We start from the raw sequence: 17703 nt of genomic DNA, 5'->3' as shown, positions 1-17703 counted from the left end.
CCCATCACTAGACCCAGCTACCGCCAGCGGCTACGCTCTCAGCATACCCTGAGGGCGTGGCTGCTGGCGCAGGCTCTGCTCGCGGCTACTCCAGAAAACTGCTCTCAGCACCGAGCCGCGACACCGACAGGCAACTGCGCAATAGAGGGGGATCGGGAGACCTCCCGTAGCCCCTGGGCGGGACGACCGCGTGAGCGCAGGAACTCTTCGTCAAACAGTTTCCGTACGGGATTTAAAGACCTCTTCGTTCCTGATCACTGCTCCAGTCGTCTCCAAACGTGTCTACAAACAAGTGCTCGCCTACACGTTCCGCAGGATGATACTCGCGCACGTGGAGGCATTCAACAAATCCACAACGCCGTCTGCACTACGCTGCTCTGTGTGTATGTTTGCATCGCGTGCAAGCAAGTCTTTAGCATAGTGACCCCACGTTGTGCGTTTCGCTTTTCTACATCGACACTAGGGGTTCACACGAACGAGCGACGCCGCTGAACCTTCCGGCAGATGGAAAGCCCGGAGCCACCTTTTTTCCCGTCCAAGGGGATTCGCTACCGCGAACTTCGCATGCCGCTGTGCCTGAAACACGACTAAAACAAACTGTTTTAAGCAAAAGACAAGGATTTGGATGGCTCTCACGAAGCGTTCAAAGGTAGACACAAATATGCTGAGACTCAAAAAATAACCGGGACACAGCACGGCCGACAGATGCGTCCACCTCATACCGTCCGCCATCAATCCTGTTTGCTGCGGAACGTAGGGATCTCGCTCAGCTAGGCTGAGGGCGAGCAGCTCGGCATTTCAAATTAAATAAAGGGGCTACAAATCAATTTTGTTGGAAGATGGCGACTTGCGTGGCAAGCCTGACAACGGCGCATGCACCGCTTGCCACGGACATTCATCGCACTACTTTAGGGCAGTAGCACGCTACCCCACAGGGGGCTCCCAGAACCAAGCACGCAAAACCCAGGTCATGCTGCTTTCTTCAGACGTCTGAATCTTAAAACAGTGCGCATCCCCGTCAGCTATGCGGCCGATGCCGCACCCGGTGTGCTGGGTGAGTTCGCCATCACGACTCATACGGCTGCTCACGCGCCGCGCTTCAGCACACAAGCCCACTGCGCAGTCTACTGGGCAGTTGGCGCCTGCCACCACCAACGATCCACGGGGCTGCTGTCGTTCAAAGGAAGGAAAAGGACGTTATGCACAACATGTGACAGCAGCGCGTGCTGTTTTCCCAACAGCCAGTCGGGCTCCTGGAAAGCCGGTTTTGCACGAAGGAACTCGGGGAACAAAGCCTGCATGTTCCCCTTGGAGGAGACCTGCGTCGACTCGGCTCCCTCTTGCGAGAGAAGCACCACATACCGATCGACGCCAGACGACTCTTTATTCACGCGATGAAGCTCTTCTGCAAGAGTCGCACGCGCTGGGTACTCTGCTGCACTCTTGGCGGTCGCGCGCCCAGTGATTTGAAGGAGCTGCAAAGTCAGGGCATAGGTTTCCGCCGGCGTGGTTGTGGTCTGACAGATGTCCTTCGAGGTCAACAGACGGCGAATCAGTGGATCCTCCGGACTTTCTCGTAAGAGCCTGAACAGCCGCACATGCAGAGAGCGCCGAACATGCACCAGGCTGGCTCTGATTCCTTCCTCACTCGCATTTGGGTGGACCCCTGCAGAGACCGAGCCCGACAGACCGTGAAGTCCCTACAGGAGCGCGACCGATGCGTAGGTTGCATGTGGGGTTGTGTACTAAACTGCAATGAGCTCCCGGGGGCCGCGATCGCGTTGCATGCGAACCTTTCTGCACGGGCTGCGTAGCCGAAAGCGTCCTCGAGACCGCCCTACGGTCCATTTCTGAGTGTTCCGCGACTACGCAGTGCGCTTACTTGTTCAGCGGAGCGTCCTCCAGAGACAGTCTCAACGGCCGATTCTGCAGGGCGGGGGTCGCTCTGACGAGGAGAGCAGCTTTGGATTCGCTGAAGTCGTTGAAGATTCCGAGGCTGCTGCGGGCGGCCGCAATGGCGTCCCCGTTCAACAGGCCGTACGTGGCGACGACTCCGAATCTTCTTAGCAGCGAGCCGCGCGACGACCCCACGACGGGGTCGAATTCGTAATTTTGCTGCGCCTCCGCCGCCGCGAGCTGACAGAAGACGCGCTCGGCGTCTTCATGCATAAACTCGAGAAGCGCATCGGAAAGGCCATCCACGACGTACGAAGCGGCTTTCAAGAACCACCTGCTGAAAAGCGACAAAACGCGCGACTTCAGACCCAGCGTGCGGCGGGGCCCGGAGTGCGGCACGCCCACGAAAACCGTCGACTCGAGGACAAAGAGACTCGAGTTCAGCGTCCGATGAAAATCCAGCAGGAACCGGGCGACATCGTCTGCGAGGTGATTCTGCGCACAAAAAGCAGCGCCACAAAGCGAAGACACATGAGGAGCGCGATGAGCGCACGCGGAGCCCGTCCGAGAGGCACACCACAACGAAGGACGACTCCCTGCTGACTCGGAGACAAACACCCCCTGCCCAAGGCACACATACGCGCTGCATCGCCGAGGCGCCCCTCCCCTGCCTCCCTCTCTCTTCCACCAACCCCCCTGCCCATGTCAGCTGGCTGGGACTGTCCAAACGGCCTGCGCAACCCGCCTTGGTAGACGGAATCAGCCACACGGCGCGAGGTCCACGGCTGATAGAGGCCTCTCTCTCTCTCGAGCGGCCGCGGTGCCTGCGCGTGCACTGCGTCCCCACCCCAGTGGACTGCTTAAGATAGCGAAAGCAGCTAAGTGAAGGGTCCACTCCCAGGTGCATGCTCTGCTTGCTCCGCTACCTGATCAGAGTCTACTGTTCAGATATAACGAATGTGCGCTTCACGCAATTACACACTGCGTGCTCACCTCTGTCCAGACTCTGTCGTCCATCGTCATCAGAGATCGCACGATGAGGCCGCCATAGGCCGTCGCGTGGATGTAGATTCTGTACGTGTCGCAGCTGTAGTCTGAGATGGCGCGATCGAGGACGCCCATCATCTGCTCTCCCACGTCGACGGCGTCTTCGCGGAGGGACTCGTTCGACGCATTCACATGCAGAGCGGACACGACGACTTTCTCCACCTGCAACGCCGAAACAGCACAAGCCGACGAGAGGTCGGTGTGGGGACAGGAGCGCGGGGCCCCAGCAAAAGACGCAGGCGGCTTCTCCGAACAGCACAAGAGCCTGCGCCACGCCAAGCAGACTCGCGGTCGGTACCACGCAAAAGACGCTCGCTCTCGGCCGCGAAGCGCCCCGAACTTCAGAGACTGCGACATGGCGTGAGTCGCGGCACCGGGTGACGGAGAATCGGATGCACCCGTCCCGACTTACTTGATCTTGGTATTCAAAGCCCATTTTGTGATATCTCCACGGCCACGCCCAGTCCCAAAAGGCGGGATCTTTCTCGCCTGCGAACGCCGGGGATGTCAGGCGCTTTCCAGGGACGAAAAAGAGGATCGCGCAGACTCCGCTCTTGGTGGCGCCCTGGGACAGCTTGTCCGGCGCACCTCCGCCCCCCGACGGTTTCGCGGGCCGCGAGCGTTCGGCGCGGTACGTGTAAGTCCTTCTCACCGCGCTGCTGACAAGGTGATGGAGGTCGTCTGGCTCGGAGACTTTGATCGTGGAGATATCAAAGTCCGGGACGAGCGTCATCTGCAGCCGAGGGGCAAGAAGTGAAATCCAAACTCATACCGAATGAACTCAAGTCGACCGGACACACGATAGTTCCTAATACTGAAGAGGACTTCGGTTATGAGAAATACAGAAAACCACACTGGTCTACAGACAGTTAAACGGAGGCTGACAGGCGAGCGCCAAACGGGCGCTGGAGGCGGGCACGGGCTCTCTTCAGCAGACGTCGAGGCATGCGTGTTTGTAGTGTGTAGCGACCCATCGATCCCTTCCGAGCCGCTGTGGCGCCTTTCCATTTACTACGCATCAACACGTCGCTGACTCGCCCCTTCCAGGCTGTGCCCTGGCTCCGCGGCGCTCTCCCTCGACTCGCCTCAACGCATGCGCGCACCTTGGCTTCCGCGGAGAACGCATTCTTTCCGCAGACAAGACACGAAATCAGGCCGCCTCCCAGAAGGCCCAGCCAAAGCGAGACGCGCCGGCGCCCCCGAAAAGGGGTAACGGGGCCAGAAGGCCTACAGGCGTCAGACCGCATGGAGGCGACACTGCGGCAGACAGGCACATCCTCTGCGGAATCCGGCCTAAATGGCGGAGTGCGAACGGCTTCCTTCGCGATGCGCGGGTTGAAAACGAAAAACAGCGACCGAAAGCTCTCTCAAATGTAGAAGAAACGACGCTCCCTGCCTCGCCTGTGCATTGTTGCCCGCGGGCCTTGACGACGACCCGCACCGGGGCGAGGAGATAGTGGCACGGTCGGAACACTAAAACCAATCTGGAATCATCGACGGAAGAGTGCAAACACACGCGGAAGCGGGGCCGGTAACCCGCAAATCACAGAAGTGACACAGCGGAGCTCTGCAAACGCATTTCGGCAAGCCAAGCCGTTCGCGAGGCCGATGGGCGGCGCCGCATCGCTTGGACGGTTCGACAAGGAATACCCACACCAATGCCAGAGGTCGGTACCTCGGGCGTGACGAATCGAAATATGGCCAGGGAAAGTGGAAGACGCGAAACCTCTGGAAACTCTAAAAGCGGCCTACTCCACGGACTTGTCCAGCACTTGGCAGTCGCCACACTGCCAAAGACAGGTTCACAAGGAACCCTCTCTACAACGCGCGAAGAACACGGAAAAACGGTAGCCGAAAAGGCGAGGAAATCGAGGACGCCGAGGAGCAGAGAGGGAGGCGTGATGTGCCCAGAGTTCCCTCCGGCTTTTTCCAATAAACAAACCAACAGCCTCCCGAACCTGTTCCTTTTCCCCGAGTTTCCTTCTTTATGAAAAAAACAGGGGAGGCCCCCACTTGCCCCGCTAAAGTTGCGCAAGGGATAGCTGCTGTCTGAATTCAAAGCGCAGAGGGCGGCAGCGGGTAGCGTATACAGCCAGCGCCGACGCGCGGCTGAGAAATGGAAGCATCCGGCGCGGAGTGTCTTCACGTGGCGGCGTCTCTCACTTTGCAATCGTGTACCTGGAGAGTGATGCAACAACTACTTCAGGGACCGATGAGAAAGTAGTGCACATTCACTTTAATGTAGGATACACGACGAGGATCGCCGCGAAGCCATCAACCCACTGTCCTGAGGGGAGAAAAGCAAACGAAGCCAGAACTGCCCAGTGCAAGATGTGAGGAGGCACGTGCTGCAACGCAAAAAACACCTGCGCGGCTCACGAACGCGATACTTCAGCTTGCACTCGCACATCATGGGACAAATGCGTGGTACAGTGGATTTCCTGTAGTGGAAGCAGTGACCGCTGGTGATAGCTGCTCTTGCGAACAAACGTCAACGGTATTTTCATACCGGCTACCCGGAAAGCCGGGCACAATCGCTACACGTACAAGCCAGTACGGCAGCTTAGCCCACCCACCGGGGGGAAACAATCGTCTTAACACTGCCGGGATATGGAGGCCGAAGGCGTGAGATCTCGTGGACAACTTGCGTCTGGTGGAGTTCGCATCACCGCACCTGTCAGAGGCGAGCCAGGCCACCACGACCAGCCACCGCCCTGCTATAGGCTGAGTTGAAGACGCTTCCTTACCTTCTGGATGGCTGTACGAATTTTGGATGACTGCGCAGAGGAACCGCTGGGCTCGGTACTAGCCTACTCGGCCGTCAAAGTCTGCGGAAATACTCTCTGCAGGGGGTAGAGGCTTTGCACCATTACTGGACAGAGGCGGGGCGAAGGTGGCCGTGGCAACTCGGCACTGCAGGTGAAAGATTCGCAGAGTTTTCGTGGCACTAACAGTCTTCGTAGGCAGACAGCCGCTGAGAAAAATTTTGTAACGAAAGCGCGACAGCGCCATGTGCTTCACTCAGGGTGGATGGCAACTTCTCACCATTGTTCCATCTTCTTGATTAGAGAGGAAAGAAACCGGCTTCTGGAGGGTGCCCTTTAGAACGTCGTCAACACACAGAATCTGAGGCCTTCATCGTTCCGAAAGCCCGTCGGGCACGATGACGCCTCACACCGGTTCCAGCCGATGACAGTATTTGAAGCGAAATCCTCTCTGACGTGGGGACAAGTTCACGTCGATTTTCGGTCATGTAAATCTTCTGAGCAAGCAGGCCCCGCCTCTTCCAGCTTGCCTCACAATCATACAGGTGAGCAGCCTTACAGAGCATTCTTGAAACTCTGTTTTTCTTAGTTCCCCGTGCAAAACCGCAGAAGCACAACTGCCGTAAGCGTCCCGCGAGCTCTCGCGTTTCCAAACAAGACGAAATTTGCAGGAGTCCAGTCAGGAATGTAGTGGGGGCTTTAGATCATGCTAACGTCATGCAGCGACTATGTCTCGCAAGCGGGGCTTCGAACCAGAGGCGCCTCGTCACCATAAACCTCACGGTGAAAGTGTTGCCTTATGTCTGGCGCCTGCTGGACGTGTAGACTTGGGTTCAATCATTCCGCGTCTATCTCCCGGTTCATTCCGTGGCAGGAAGATGATCTGATGCGCGGCAAATCGAAGAAGGGCAACACTGCAGTGGCACCCCCCCACATGGGCACATACCCTTCGCAATCGATTCTGACGACGAGTTTCTGAGATTCGGAACAGGTCTTTGAAGCCAAGCCTATCTGCACTTTCTAAAGATGCTGTCCTTCTCCCATTTGGGGAGCCTTCCCTGTGGCTCAATCGCCCAGTTCATACTTGGCGAGCTTGAATCTGGGCGCGGCAGATTTTCATGAGCTCCGCCTACTATCGCGTGCTGCCCGTTGCGCCACCGCAGATCTCAGGCGGATCGCGGCACGCTCTCCAGGTAGAAGTCGCGAGCAGATACGCAACCTGGGCTTGGCGCCCGCTCGGACGCGCAGATAATGAAACCGTGAGAATCCAGATTTTATTTCGATGCATGAACGCCTCAAGACACCTGGGTGTGCGTACGTACAGCGTCAGTCATCTTGATTCTGGCCGCGGACGCTGATACGACGACGGCAAAAACCGGGAAAAGAATCAACATGCATGCTCTTTCGTGAAGTACGTGAATGCATGGCTGACCATGCGATCCGCTATCCTGTATTTTTTCTTTCCGTACTTGAAAGGTGAGTTGCAATGTGCAGGAAACCAAGCGTCAAATGATAGGCACCGGGAGGTGCTCCGACAATGCTTGTTTCTTCTGCGGACAGTGTCTCTGATCTTTAAGGCCCCTCTCCCCCTCTTCATGCCTATTCCTTTTGCAACTAGCGGCTCCGCAAACCCGAAGGTGGGTCGCATGGGCTTGCCTGCGGGAATGTGAGATTTTCTAGCTTCATTTCGCTTCTTTCCGCTGCCGCGCACCAAGCAGGCACACTCCTCCTTTTCGATGTTTTTCCCACTGAGTTCGTCCCGCGCTTGACGGCGTGGCCTGGCGTTTTTGGGCGGCTCATTTCCGCCTTTCTTGGGCTGCGCTTGTAAGCCCACACTCGTGATCGCTGAGGAGTTCGTTGCATGAGCTATGGCGGACCCGCTGTCGTGCCTTCTTTCCGGTCAAGGCGAGCAGGCCCCTCTCACTCTTCCTGAGAGCCTTCCTTCTTCTCCCGCGGTATGTGACGACGAGGCTCTCTCGCACTCAGCCCGCCAGAAAACGCAAGCGGCGCCGCTTTCTTCTGCAAGTTTTTTTCACCATGGCGCCGGACCCCTCCGAGGCGCTCCGCTTCCCTGCGCAGCGGCCGCTCTCCCAGGGGTCAACCCAGCAGCCGACGCGTCGCGCATAAATTTGTCGTGCTTTCAGCAGCATGCAGCAACCCAAGGTCCAGTTCCGCCTTTCAGCCTGAGGTCACCGACATCTGAACGGTCATCTGTGGCGCCAACGCAGTTAACGCAGGCCTCGGTGTCCCCCAAGTGCGCGGAAAACAGCTACGGCGCTCTCCAGCAAGACTTGCGGCGCCCCCCAGGGCCCGCAAGTCTTGCCGGAGAGTCAGATCCGCAGCGGGGTCTGCAGTCCGACCAGGCGGACCCCCGTTCTGCGTTCCTCTGCCCTGGCCAACTGCTTCCCAGCCAGGGAAGCCCACACCTTCTCGAGCAGGCAGCGGCTTTCTTTCTGGCGCACACTCCCCGGGGCACTCCAGTCCAACAGAATGTCCTGCGGCTCCTGAGTCAGCCGCAGTCTCCGCACAGTGTCGAAGGCGCGGCGGACAACGCCGCAGGCACTGCTGTCGCCGCCGCAGGCACTGCCGGCGGGGGCGCCGCGTGCCCCGCCCTCCTCAGCGGGGCTGGCCTTGTGCACGCCGCAGGAACGGGGCTGCCCGACGGCCGAGACACTCACCAACTGCCCGCCTTGCAGCGCCTTTCACATGCGGCTGCGTTGCCTGTGGCGACTCCATCGCTGAGCCCTTTCGCTGGTCCCCCAGTGAGTGCTCCCCCCGCCTCTTCCTCCCAAGCCCGCACCGTCGCCGGGGGACCCGCGGGGCCTGCAGTCGAGGGAGGAGGCGCCGGGAGCCGAGGGAAGCGATCTCTCGCTCTGCAGACACCAGCGCCAGGCGCCTCCGGAGGCGCCCCGTCAGGGCCGCTTCGCACATCGGCGGCGCTTGCCACGAACTCCGGTGTCGGTCAGCCAATCAGTTCGTCGTCGCTTCCTCAGGCGATGGTCACGTCTGCGTCGCTCCTGCCGGCCGATGCGCGTGCATCGGAGGCCCTTGCCGCCGGGGTCGCTGCGCCGCGAAGCGCAGCCCCTTCTCATCCCACGTCGCAGTTGGCCTCGCCTTTGCCAGCGCACTGGGGGCTTCCTCCGTCCTCTGTGAAGGCTCCCTCGGTGCCGCCAAACCCGCGCCACGCAGGCGCGGCCCCCCTGGCCCTGCCGGCCTCAAACCGAGGCGTGAGTGGCGCGTACGACGAGGGGGGCGTCGCAGGGCGGACGGCTCCTTCGTCTGCGCAGGCCGCCAGCGCCACAGCCCCGCCGCCGCGGATGCCCGGGAAGGACGGCTCCAAACTCGTCTCCGCGTCGCTGACTAGCGTCGCCGTGTCTGCCGCTGCCTCCACAGCTCCGCCGCGATTCCCTACGGAGCTGCCAGCGCCTGGCGCTGCGGCAAACTCCCCGTCGCCCCTCCCCGATACGCCCGGCTTTGTGGCTCCTTCCGCCGCGACAGCCGCCCTGGCAGCTTCGCCTGCAGGCCGTCAAGCCGTCCCGACACCCGCGGCGCCGCCAGCTCCCGCGGCCTCGCCGGTGGTCGCCGCGAAGAGGAAACTCCTGCCGCCGACAGGCCAGCCCGTCGCGAACGCCGTCGCGCCGGGCCCGCTCGCGCCCGCGTCTGCTGCGGCTGCTGCAGCAGCTGCACAGCGGCGTGCCCCGGGGGCTGCTGCCCCCGCGGGGGGGCACAGGCCGTCCTCCTGGCCTCGCGCTGCCTGTCTCCAGCCGCGGCGGGGGCCGGGTCTGCTGTCGGGGTCGCGCCCAAACCCAGCGCTTCCCCGCTCGAGGCGGGACCACAGGGCGGGATGGCTGGCGCAGCCGCTGTGCCCTCTGCGCTGGCCTCTCCCCTCGCCGCAGGCGGGCCTGGGCAGACGCTGCGCTGTCAGGGCGCGCGTCGCTCCGCAGGCGCCGCTGACGCGCCTGCGGCAGCGAAGAAGGAAACGGGAGCAGCCGCCGGCGGGTCGGCTGCCGCCGCGAGACCTTCTCCGGCGGCGAACACTCCACACGGCTTGAAGGGCCTGCTCAGTCGCAGCAAATGCTCTTCTCCCCAGGTCGTCCTGTCGGCGACGCCCTCCCCGCCAGGAACGCCTACGCACCGCGCCCAGCCGCGGTCAGGGGCCTCGACTGGCGGCCGCGCGCGCTCGCGGTCGAACTCTGCGGGCGGGGGGCAGTCCTCAGCCGCGGTGCTCACAGCAGCCGCCAGCCGTCTCGCTCACCTCTCGGGGCGGGCGTCGCCTACCGGCTCCACAGTTCCAGGGATCGTTCCATCCCGTCTGCCTTCACCGTCGTCGGCTGTGACGGCCCTGGGCCCGCTGCTCACGGCGGCGGGCGGCGCGGGAGGGCCCCTGGGCGTGGGCGGCGCGCCGCTGTTCGGGCGCGGGCTTGGAGCCCAAGCGCCGCCGAACGACGCCGCCTCCCGGGCAGCGGCTGTCGTGGCAGAGGCCGCCGCTGCCGCAGCAGCAGGGTATTCTTCCCTGGCGGCCGCGACGTCTTCGGGCCTCTCGCCTTGTGCCTCTTTGAAAGTCTCGTCGCTCGGGCGCGCAAACGCGGCCCCGTCGCCGCGCGCGCGCAGCCAGCAGTCCGCCGACTCGCCAGCTGCTGGCGGCTTGGGCGGGTCGCGAAAGGCGGCCAGCGCCAGGGCTCTAGCGACAGTTTCGGGGAGCAGCGCTGCGTCTCAGGAGTCGCATCGAGAGGCGCCCTGCGGCGGCGCAGCCAAGACGCCCGTGGTCGACGCCGAGGCCAAGGCGAAGGAGACCAGCAAGTCGCCGAAGGAAGCGGAGGGCGCTGGGGTGGCAGGGCAGGGAGAGCAGGCGGACAAGGGCCGTGGAGCCCCCGAGGCCGCGGCCAGCGCCCAGCGGAAGCCAGAGGAGGGCAAAGGGGGCGAGGCCGAAACCACCAAGCCTGAACGGGAGAAGGATCCGGACCGACTTCGGATCTTGTCTGCGTTGTTTCCCCCCCTAGAGGGGTCGAAAACCGTCCTCGAACAAGATGGGAAGACGACGCGCGCCGCCTCGCGCTCAGGCTCGCCCTCCTCCACCTCTGCAGACGCGACGCCTTCTCGCGCGCCGCGTCTGTCTTCGCCGTCTTCCGAGGAGCTGGAAGACGCGGAGGGCCTGAAGGCTCTGTTGGCAGACGACTTGGAGATCGCCAAGGTGCCTCTTTTCCTCGACGACAACCCGAACGGCGACGGCTGGTTTGTGGTTGCCAGCTCGGCTCCTGCGTGTGTAGCGAAGAAAAAGCTTCTGCGCGAGAAGGTGCGGGCGCATTTGGCGCCCCAGTTGGAGGCGGCCACGGGGCAGCGCCACATGCCTGTCTCTCCGCCTGAACAGATGAGCCACTCAGGAGGAGCGGTTCACGGCGGGGGAAGCGCGGCCGACGACGGGGCGAGCGCCGACAGGTGAGTCCGCATCTGCAGACACAGCGCAGCGCAGCGAGGAGACGGGGGCGGCACGCTACGCAGTCCAGTCGTTCTGTTTGAGTGAGACGAGGAAGATACCAGCCAGCCTCAGGGAGAGTCGCCTCCTTGCAGGCGCTGGTGGACCGATTGTCGGCGTGCTGGTGGCGTGTCGGTTGCCTGTTCTCTGTAGCGTCTTGTGGCTGATCTGCATGCGGCCAACGGCGTGTCAGCCGCGTTTGTTTTCATTCGTCGGTCGCGTCCCGCTGGAGCGTCCAGGGACCCCATTCGCCGCGCGTCAGTGCCCCGAGCGTCCCTCTCGCTTGCGATCTCCTCAGGCGGTCAGGCCTCACGTCGCCGCGGCGCGCAGCGTCTACGTCGGGCGCGCACTCGCCTTCGGGTTCAGCTGCTCTCGAGGGCGGCGTGGACCGCGCACCCGAGCTCTCGCGACAGACGTCGGGGGAGGATAGCGGCAGTCTGGGGCGACGAGGCAGCCACGACGCGCGACGCGGTGGCAGCAAGCGAGACGTGGAGAGCTCGGGCGACGGCGACAGCAGCGCGTCGCCGCGCAAGAGACACAGAACTGGCGAGGGCATCGACTTCAACGCTGCTGCACACAGGGCTGCATTGCCGCCGGAAGACATGCTCTACACGCTGCCTCGGCTGTCCGCTGCTGAGCAGCGACGCGTGCGTGAACTCGAGCTGCCGGTACTCTCCAGAGAACGCAGACTAAAAGTCACAGAGGTAAGGAGGGACCCTAAACCCTAAACCTGCGGCGGGAGACACACTCGCTCCGTGCATACATATATAGGGAACTATGTATACATGTTCAAGTATTTGGCCAAATGTGCGCGTACAGGAATACGTGACGGTGCGGCGCACTTAGAGAAGCCCTGCGTGTTCTATCGGTGTCGATTTGTTCGCCTTCGGAAAGGCAGATCAAATGAGAATGCGCTGCTTGAGGCCTGGTTTCACGTTCATCGCGGACCAGTGCGTAAATCGTGTAGCTTCCTGTCCATGCATGCGTATTGCTTTCAAATAGATGAGCGGCGTGCCTGATGGACGTGCTTCTGTGGCGTACTTCTTCACACGGAAGAATCCTGTTTTGCGGAGTGCCTTGTCTGCATCGTGCAGCATCTCTGCGCCTCCGCGCGGAGTCTCTTTCAGTGCGTCAAAGAGATGCAACTCCTCGACGCGCTGCCTCGCACGATTGCCGCGGCGCCGGACGCGCCTCCCAACGGTTTGACCGACAGCCGTAAGTGAGGGTTAGCAGGCTTGTGTGGTGGTGCGTTTTGCTGGTTCTGTGTGGGGTCTTTTTTACTCCACGTGCGCGCGGCTACTCCGCAGCCTCTTGGCGCTCACCGAATGGGCCGCAGGCGCGTGGGCGCACCCGTATCTCTAAGCGAGCATGCATGCATCTTTTGAGTTCGCGGCTTGCATGCGCCCTGATTCCTGCGTGTGATGGACGCGTTTCGAAGAGTATATGCTTGCTGCGGGACCTGCGCGCCGCGCCGCGGTGCCGGCAGGCGTTGCCTTTCTTTCGGGGTTCTGGGCGAGAGACTCTGTTTTAGGCGATTTTTTTTCCTGTTCGCGCGCTTAGGGAGCGCGACTCTGGAGGCTTTGAGGAAAGCGATGCTAGACCTTCCGCCGTCAGCAGTTTGGGCGGGCCTCGCCGCCCCGAGTCCGCTCTTGTCTCGTTCCTCGTTGTCGCCAACGCAGCCTCCGCACTTTTCTTCGTTCGCCTGCGGCTCGAAGGGAGGCACCGGCTCCTGTCCTAGCGAGCGCGCGTGGCTGCAAGCCGAGCGCGGAGCAGAGAGGCTCGACGTTTTCTTTCGCTTGGCGAACAGCGAGGCCTCGCTGCCATTGGAGGCTCTCCCCCGGGGAGCCGCTTCAGGTCAGGCAGCCCCTTCGAGTGGCTTCGGCTACATCCTGCCGGGAGTCGACTCCGTCCACGGCGCCGACTGTCTTGTCCTCACAGTTGCCGAGGGGCGAATACAATCAAAGCGGAGAACGTCGAGGCGCCACTGCGTGCGCCGGCGGACACTGACCGTGGCGTTTTTCAGTGACTGTTGGGTGCTCCCGGTCTTCGCGGCTTCCGAGGCGAAACTACGTTCTACAAACACGTGGCGACCTGTTTGTAGCATATTGCTCGCGACCGTGTGCCTGGAGCGGTCACACAGGTCGCTTTAAGTTGGTGCGGTCGTCAGCGTCTTGCATTAGACGTGTAGCTATTGTTGTTGGCGAAGATCCGTATGTATATTTATCTATATATCTATAGACAGATTGATAGATACGTGTTGCGGCGGAGTCTGTGGGCTGAGCCGCGAATGTGATTGCATGTATCCTCTGCGTCGTTCTATGTCGCTCAGGTCGCGCAACTCCCTCTGCGGACAGCTCGCACGCTCCTTCTCCTGCTTCCTCGCCCTCGCGAAGAACCTCAGGTGCCCAGGGGGCAGCGGCTTGTTCGGCTTTTCCTGCGGCTGCGGCGGGCGCCTCGGATGCCTTCCGGCGGTCCTCCGCTCCGAAATGCAGTCCCTCTTCTCCCTCGGCGTGCGCGCGCATTGCGGCCGAGTCCAAGAGAGAAGAAGACGCTCGACTATTGCAAGAGGCAGAAGACATGTATCTGTGGTCGTCGGAGTCTGAAGACGAAGAGGCGGATGATGCGCTCTGCGCATTTCCCTTCGGACCTGGGGACCCTTACTCCGTTTTATATTCGAGTCCGGGCGACCAGGCGTCTGCCATTGATATCTTTCCAGGGCTTTCGTTTCCGCCGTCGACCATCTCAACTCCGGGCGCCTCCGCAGCTCCGATTTCGGCGCGGCCTCCGTCCGGCTCCGGAGACCCGTGGCGCCTCGCAGGCGCGACCGCGCCCGCCTCCTCGCCACTTCCATCCTTTTCGCCTCCACAGACGCTGCCTGAGGCCTTCCAGGAGCAGCGCGCCGCACTGCCTTGGCGTGCGCCGCCGGACCTGGACGAGGAACAGCTCGCTGTGTGGCTCCGGGGGGCGCTGAGAGATCAGAAGAAACGCGAGACTGAGTTTCGAAACCTGCGTCTCTTCCAACTCGAGCGGACGTCCGCCGGAGGCGCGAGGCCTGCTTCTGGCGACAGCACCCGCCGCGAGGAGGAGAGCGGACGCGGGCCGCTCAGGGCGAACCACGAGATCGCCGGCGTGCGGCTGGTTTCTCTGACAGAGGCGGAGGAAGCTGAATTGGAGTGGCTTCGAGAGGAGAGGAGGCGGCAGTGGGATCGCCTGGAGCGCACGAGACAACACCTGGGGCACATTATCAGCGAGGAAGATTCAAAGGAACAAATGAAGATCCAGGCGCGCCTGAGGCGCCTCAGCGAGAAGCTGGCTAGCAGAGAGCGACGGCGAACAGAGGACGCTCGGCGTCTTCGAGAGCTGCGCGAGGTCGAGTTGAAAAAACGGGAAGAAAGGGCCGTGCAGCGTGCGCAGGAAGCCAGTGAGCGCAGCGCCATGGGCATCGAGGACGAACGCGCGACCCAGGCCGGGCAGCGGGAGCGCGAAAACAAAGCGCAGAGGAAGAAGGAAAACGAGAAAGCACACTCGAACTTAACCATACTGCGTGAGTCCTGTCGAAGCGATGCAGAAAGACCCCAGAGAGGAGAGCAGGACCGACCGCAGCCGAGCTCCGCTGACGGCCAGAGCTCTCCTCTCGAAGCGCCAGCAAGCTCAGTTCAGCCCCTGCCCTCCAATTCCCCGTCGATCCCGTCCCCACAGCCCCTGCCGTCGGCTTCGGCGGCCGCCTCAGGCCCAACCAGCGCCGACGACGCCGCGTCTTCCGTGCCCCTGCATGCAGGAGCGAGCCGTTCCGAGCCCGGCGCAGACGCTGTGGGTCGCCAACGCGCGTGTCCCTCTGTGCCGGTGGCGTCCCGGCCGACACAGGCGTACGGCGAGGCCACGAGCCGTGCGCCGACAGACACGCAGGCGAAGGAGACGCCGGATGGGGGCCGGAGGACTGAGGGAACCGCTCTCCAAGCACGCCAAACAGCGGCGAGGGAAGCGGCGCCCACAAGCGGTGAGGGAGGTGCAACTACCGTCCCCTGCGCTGCCAGCGGCCCTGACGCGCCCGGATCCGTCGAGGCTGGAACGAATCGGCCGACGCAGGGAGAGAGTGCGCCGGCGCCGCAGACACTCCACGCAGGGGAGAGGTTCGCTGGGCACGCGCACGCCTTTGCCACGAACGAAAGACGGAACGAACAAATCGGAGTTTTCCTGTCGAACCCAGACGGCGCGGAGGTGCCCCGCGAGAGGCCTAGCTCATCGAGTTTCGCGCCAGTGCTTCACACGGCCGGCGCGTGCAGTCAGGGGGCTGCGCTTGAGCCCACAGCGTGCCCCCCCGGCGTGTCGGGAGAGGCGACGCATTCTCAGGAATCCGGGACCGCGCACTCTGCAGGCAACCCTCAATGGGGCACGAGCGTGAAGAACGCCTTTGCTGCAACGGGACCTACGCAGGTGCCTCGCGCCCTCGTCGGAGCCTCAGCGGGCCTGGTGGCGTATGCTGGAGGCAGCAGAAGCGGTCAAACCCAGGGCGCGACATCACCCTCCGGCGCCGCGGGGCCGTCTTCACAAGGAGGGGCGAAAACCCAAGGCGATTGCGGAGCAGGCAAGCTGGCAGATCCGGCAAGTTCCAGTTTTCAGGCTTTTGGAGCGCCCTCGCGTGTGCACGAGCTCCGCCAGCCACACGGCAGCGAGGCGAGTGAGCACGTCGACCACGGCCAGGCTCATGACCTGCTGCATTTCTCCCAACTTCCCAAAGCTGGAGCGCCGCCGGCAGGACGAGACATGGCTGAGACGCAGGTCCCAGTCGCGGCGGCCCACGCCGGATATCCGCCGATTTCCCTGTCCCAGCCATGGCCGCCGGCCGTGCAGCAGCCGCATCCGCCGGCGTTCGCGCAGCTCTCTGCGCAGAGTCAGCCAACACACCCTAACCTCCAGACTCTCGAGCAGCCGAGACAGGTGCTGCAACAGCAGCTGCAGCAGCTTCCGCAGAACGGTATAGCCTGACAGAACGGGTCTGGGGTCCCCATGTAGCACGCAGAGGATCCGTGTGGGGACACCTGCAGCCCTGGCTGCCGAAACGGTGATTTCCACGAAGCGTCGGTGGCGAGGCCGAATGTTCGGCGCCAAAACACACGACCTACGTCGGTAGAGACCCGTTTCTCCCCGTCCCTCGCAGCGCAGAAGAGTGCGGTTGAAGCCTGCATGGCGCGGTAGGCCGAGACGCGCTGCCGTAGCCTGAGGACCCGTGGCGAGCGAGAATAACAAGGAGCGCATTGCTGTGCGGGTGCTGTGGGTGAGGCGGGTGGACGGGACTATGCCTGGTGCCCCGAGAGAGGTATTTCCAACGAGCGGTAAAAGGCTGGAGGTAGCGGCTGCGTGGAGTCACTTGAGACACCGACCGATGTGGGATGATGAGCAGGGCGGTAATTCGAAACCGGGATCAGAATTTACTGCTTTACTCTAGCCGCCAAGCGCACGCCTGTCTGTGCAAGGGGTTCCAAAACGCCTGCCTGTGCTTTCGTCCAGCGCGGCCGGAGCGTCGAGCTTCCCCTCTTTGAGGCGGCTGTGAAGAAGTTGTGCGCACTGGGTGCCATCAAGAGTTCGGCTACATTGGAGTTTATGCACGATACTCGAGTGCTCAACTGCTGATACTACGATGTGCACCTTTTTAACCTTTTTTTTTCATTTCCTTGGAATATGCTTCAAGGGCACGCACGCACAGGCAGAGCACTCAAGAGTTAGTATAAGCGGCCGCCGCTTCGCGGGGAGATTGGTACGACGGAAGTAACTGAGTGGGACTCTGTCCACTGCGACTGCCCTGAGCGGTTATCATAGCGTTGATCTGGGTGAGACGCGCAGGCTTGTCACAGACTCTTCCCAGTATCCAAATTTAGAAGCACAGTATCGTACCCCGTGCACATCGGGTGTTAAAATACGGGCTAACTTCAGACACGGTGCCGGGGCGAAAGCAGCGTCTATGTCAGGATAGTGTGAGCAACCTGCGGCCGACGATGCAGTTGCAATCAAGTCTGCTACCATCTCCGTTCGAGCTGAGCAAGTCCGGATTCTTGTGGAAACCGGGGCGTTCATTGCTGTGCACATGGTACCCTGCGAGCAGCTGCTTAGTGCTGGCCCACGTGCCGCATTTCAGCGCCTATGTGCTGGTTCCAAACGAAATAAATGCAGTTAGGGTGTGCTGCTAATGATGAAATCGTGACTTCAGTAACACCAGAAGCTGTTGGGAAGGAGGTAACAATAAAAGAACTGTGCTTCATTGTAGAGTCGAGGCTAATTCAGTACCCCGGCCGGGAGCAACGTTGCCTTAAGCTGTGGTATAAAAGTTCATTACAACTGCCCTGCACCACCCCTTCGCCGGATAAATATCTTTTTCATTGATTCTGCTGGGTCCCGATAATAGGCGGCTCCATTCAAACTGCGGAGCTTCGAGGGGAACGCATGTGCTGCATGTCACCGTACCCACATAAAAGAACGCGCCCCTATTAGCTCGATCAGCGCGGACCCGTCGAAACTTATAGCGCG

The 17703-nt window shown here is 61.8% G+C and overlaps 2 protein-coding genes across 2 annotated transcripts; one reads left to right on the top strand and one right to left on the bottom strand.

Annotated features, from left to right (window-relative positions):
- Positions 1–1124: 1124 nt before the first annotated feature.
- BESB_063390 (uncharacterized protein) lies at positions 1125–3676 on the bottom strand (the record flags this gene model as incomplete). The annotated part of the gene is made up of 4 exons (XM_029364753.1): positions 1125–1584; positions 1883–2391; positions 2890–3105; positions 3356–3676. The coding sequence occupies 4 exons, from the start codon at positions 3674–3676 to the stop codon at positions 1125–1127; spliced, it is 1506 nt and encodes a 501-aa protein (XP_029219461.1).
- Positions 3677–7576: 3900 nt separating this feature from the next.
- BESB_063380 (uncharacterized protein) lies at positions 7577–16167 on the top strand (the record flags this gene model as incomplete). Its single annotated transcript, XM_029364752.1, has 6 exons — positions 7577–9401; positions 9473–11144; positions 11480–11885; positions 12276–12396; positions 12742–13035; positions 13511–16167. 6 exons carry the CDS (start codon positions 7577–7579, stop codon positions 16165–16167), a joined length of 6975 nt encoding a protein of 2324 aa, XP_029219460.1.
- Between the last annotated feature and the right edge of the window lie 1536 nt (positions 16168–17703).

The sequence above is a fragment of the Besnoitia besnoiti genome, chromosome V (genome assembly GCF_002563875.1).
Source record: "Besnoitia besnoiti strain Bb-Ger1 chromosome V, whole genome shotgun sequence".
Lineage (NCBI taxonomy): Eukaryota > Apicomplexa > Conoidasida > Eucoccidiorida > Sarcocystidae > Besnoitia > Besnoitia besnoiti.
This window is presented reverse-complemented; position numbering and strand designations above follow the sequence as displayed.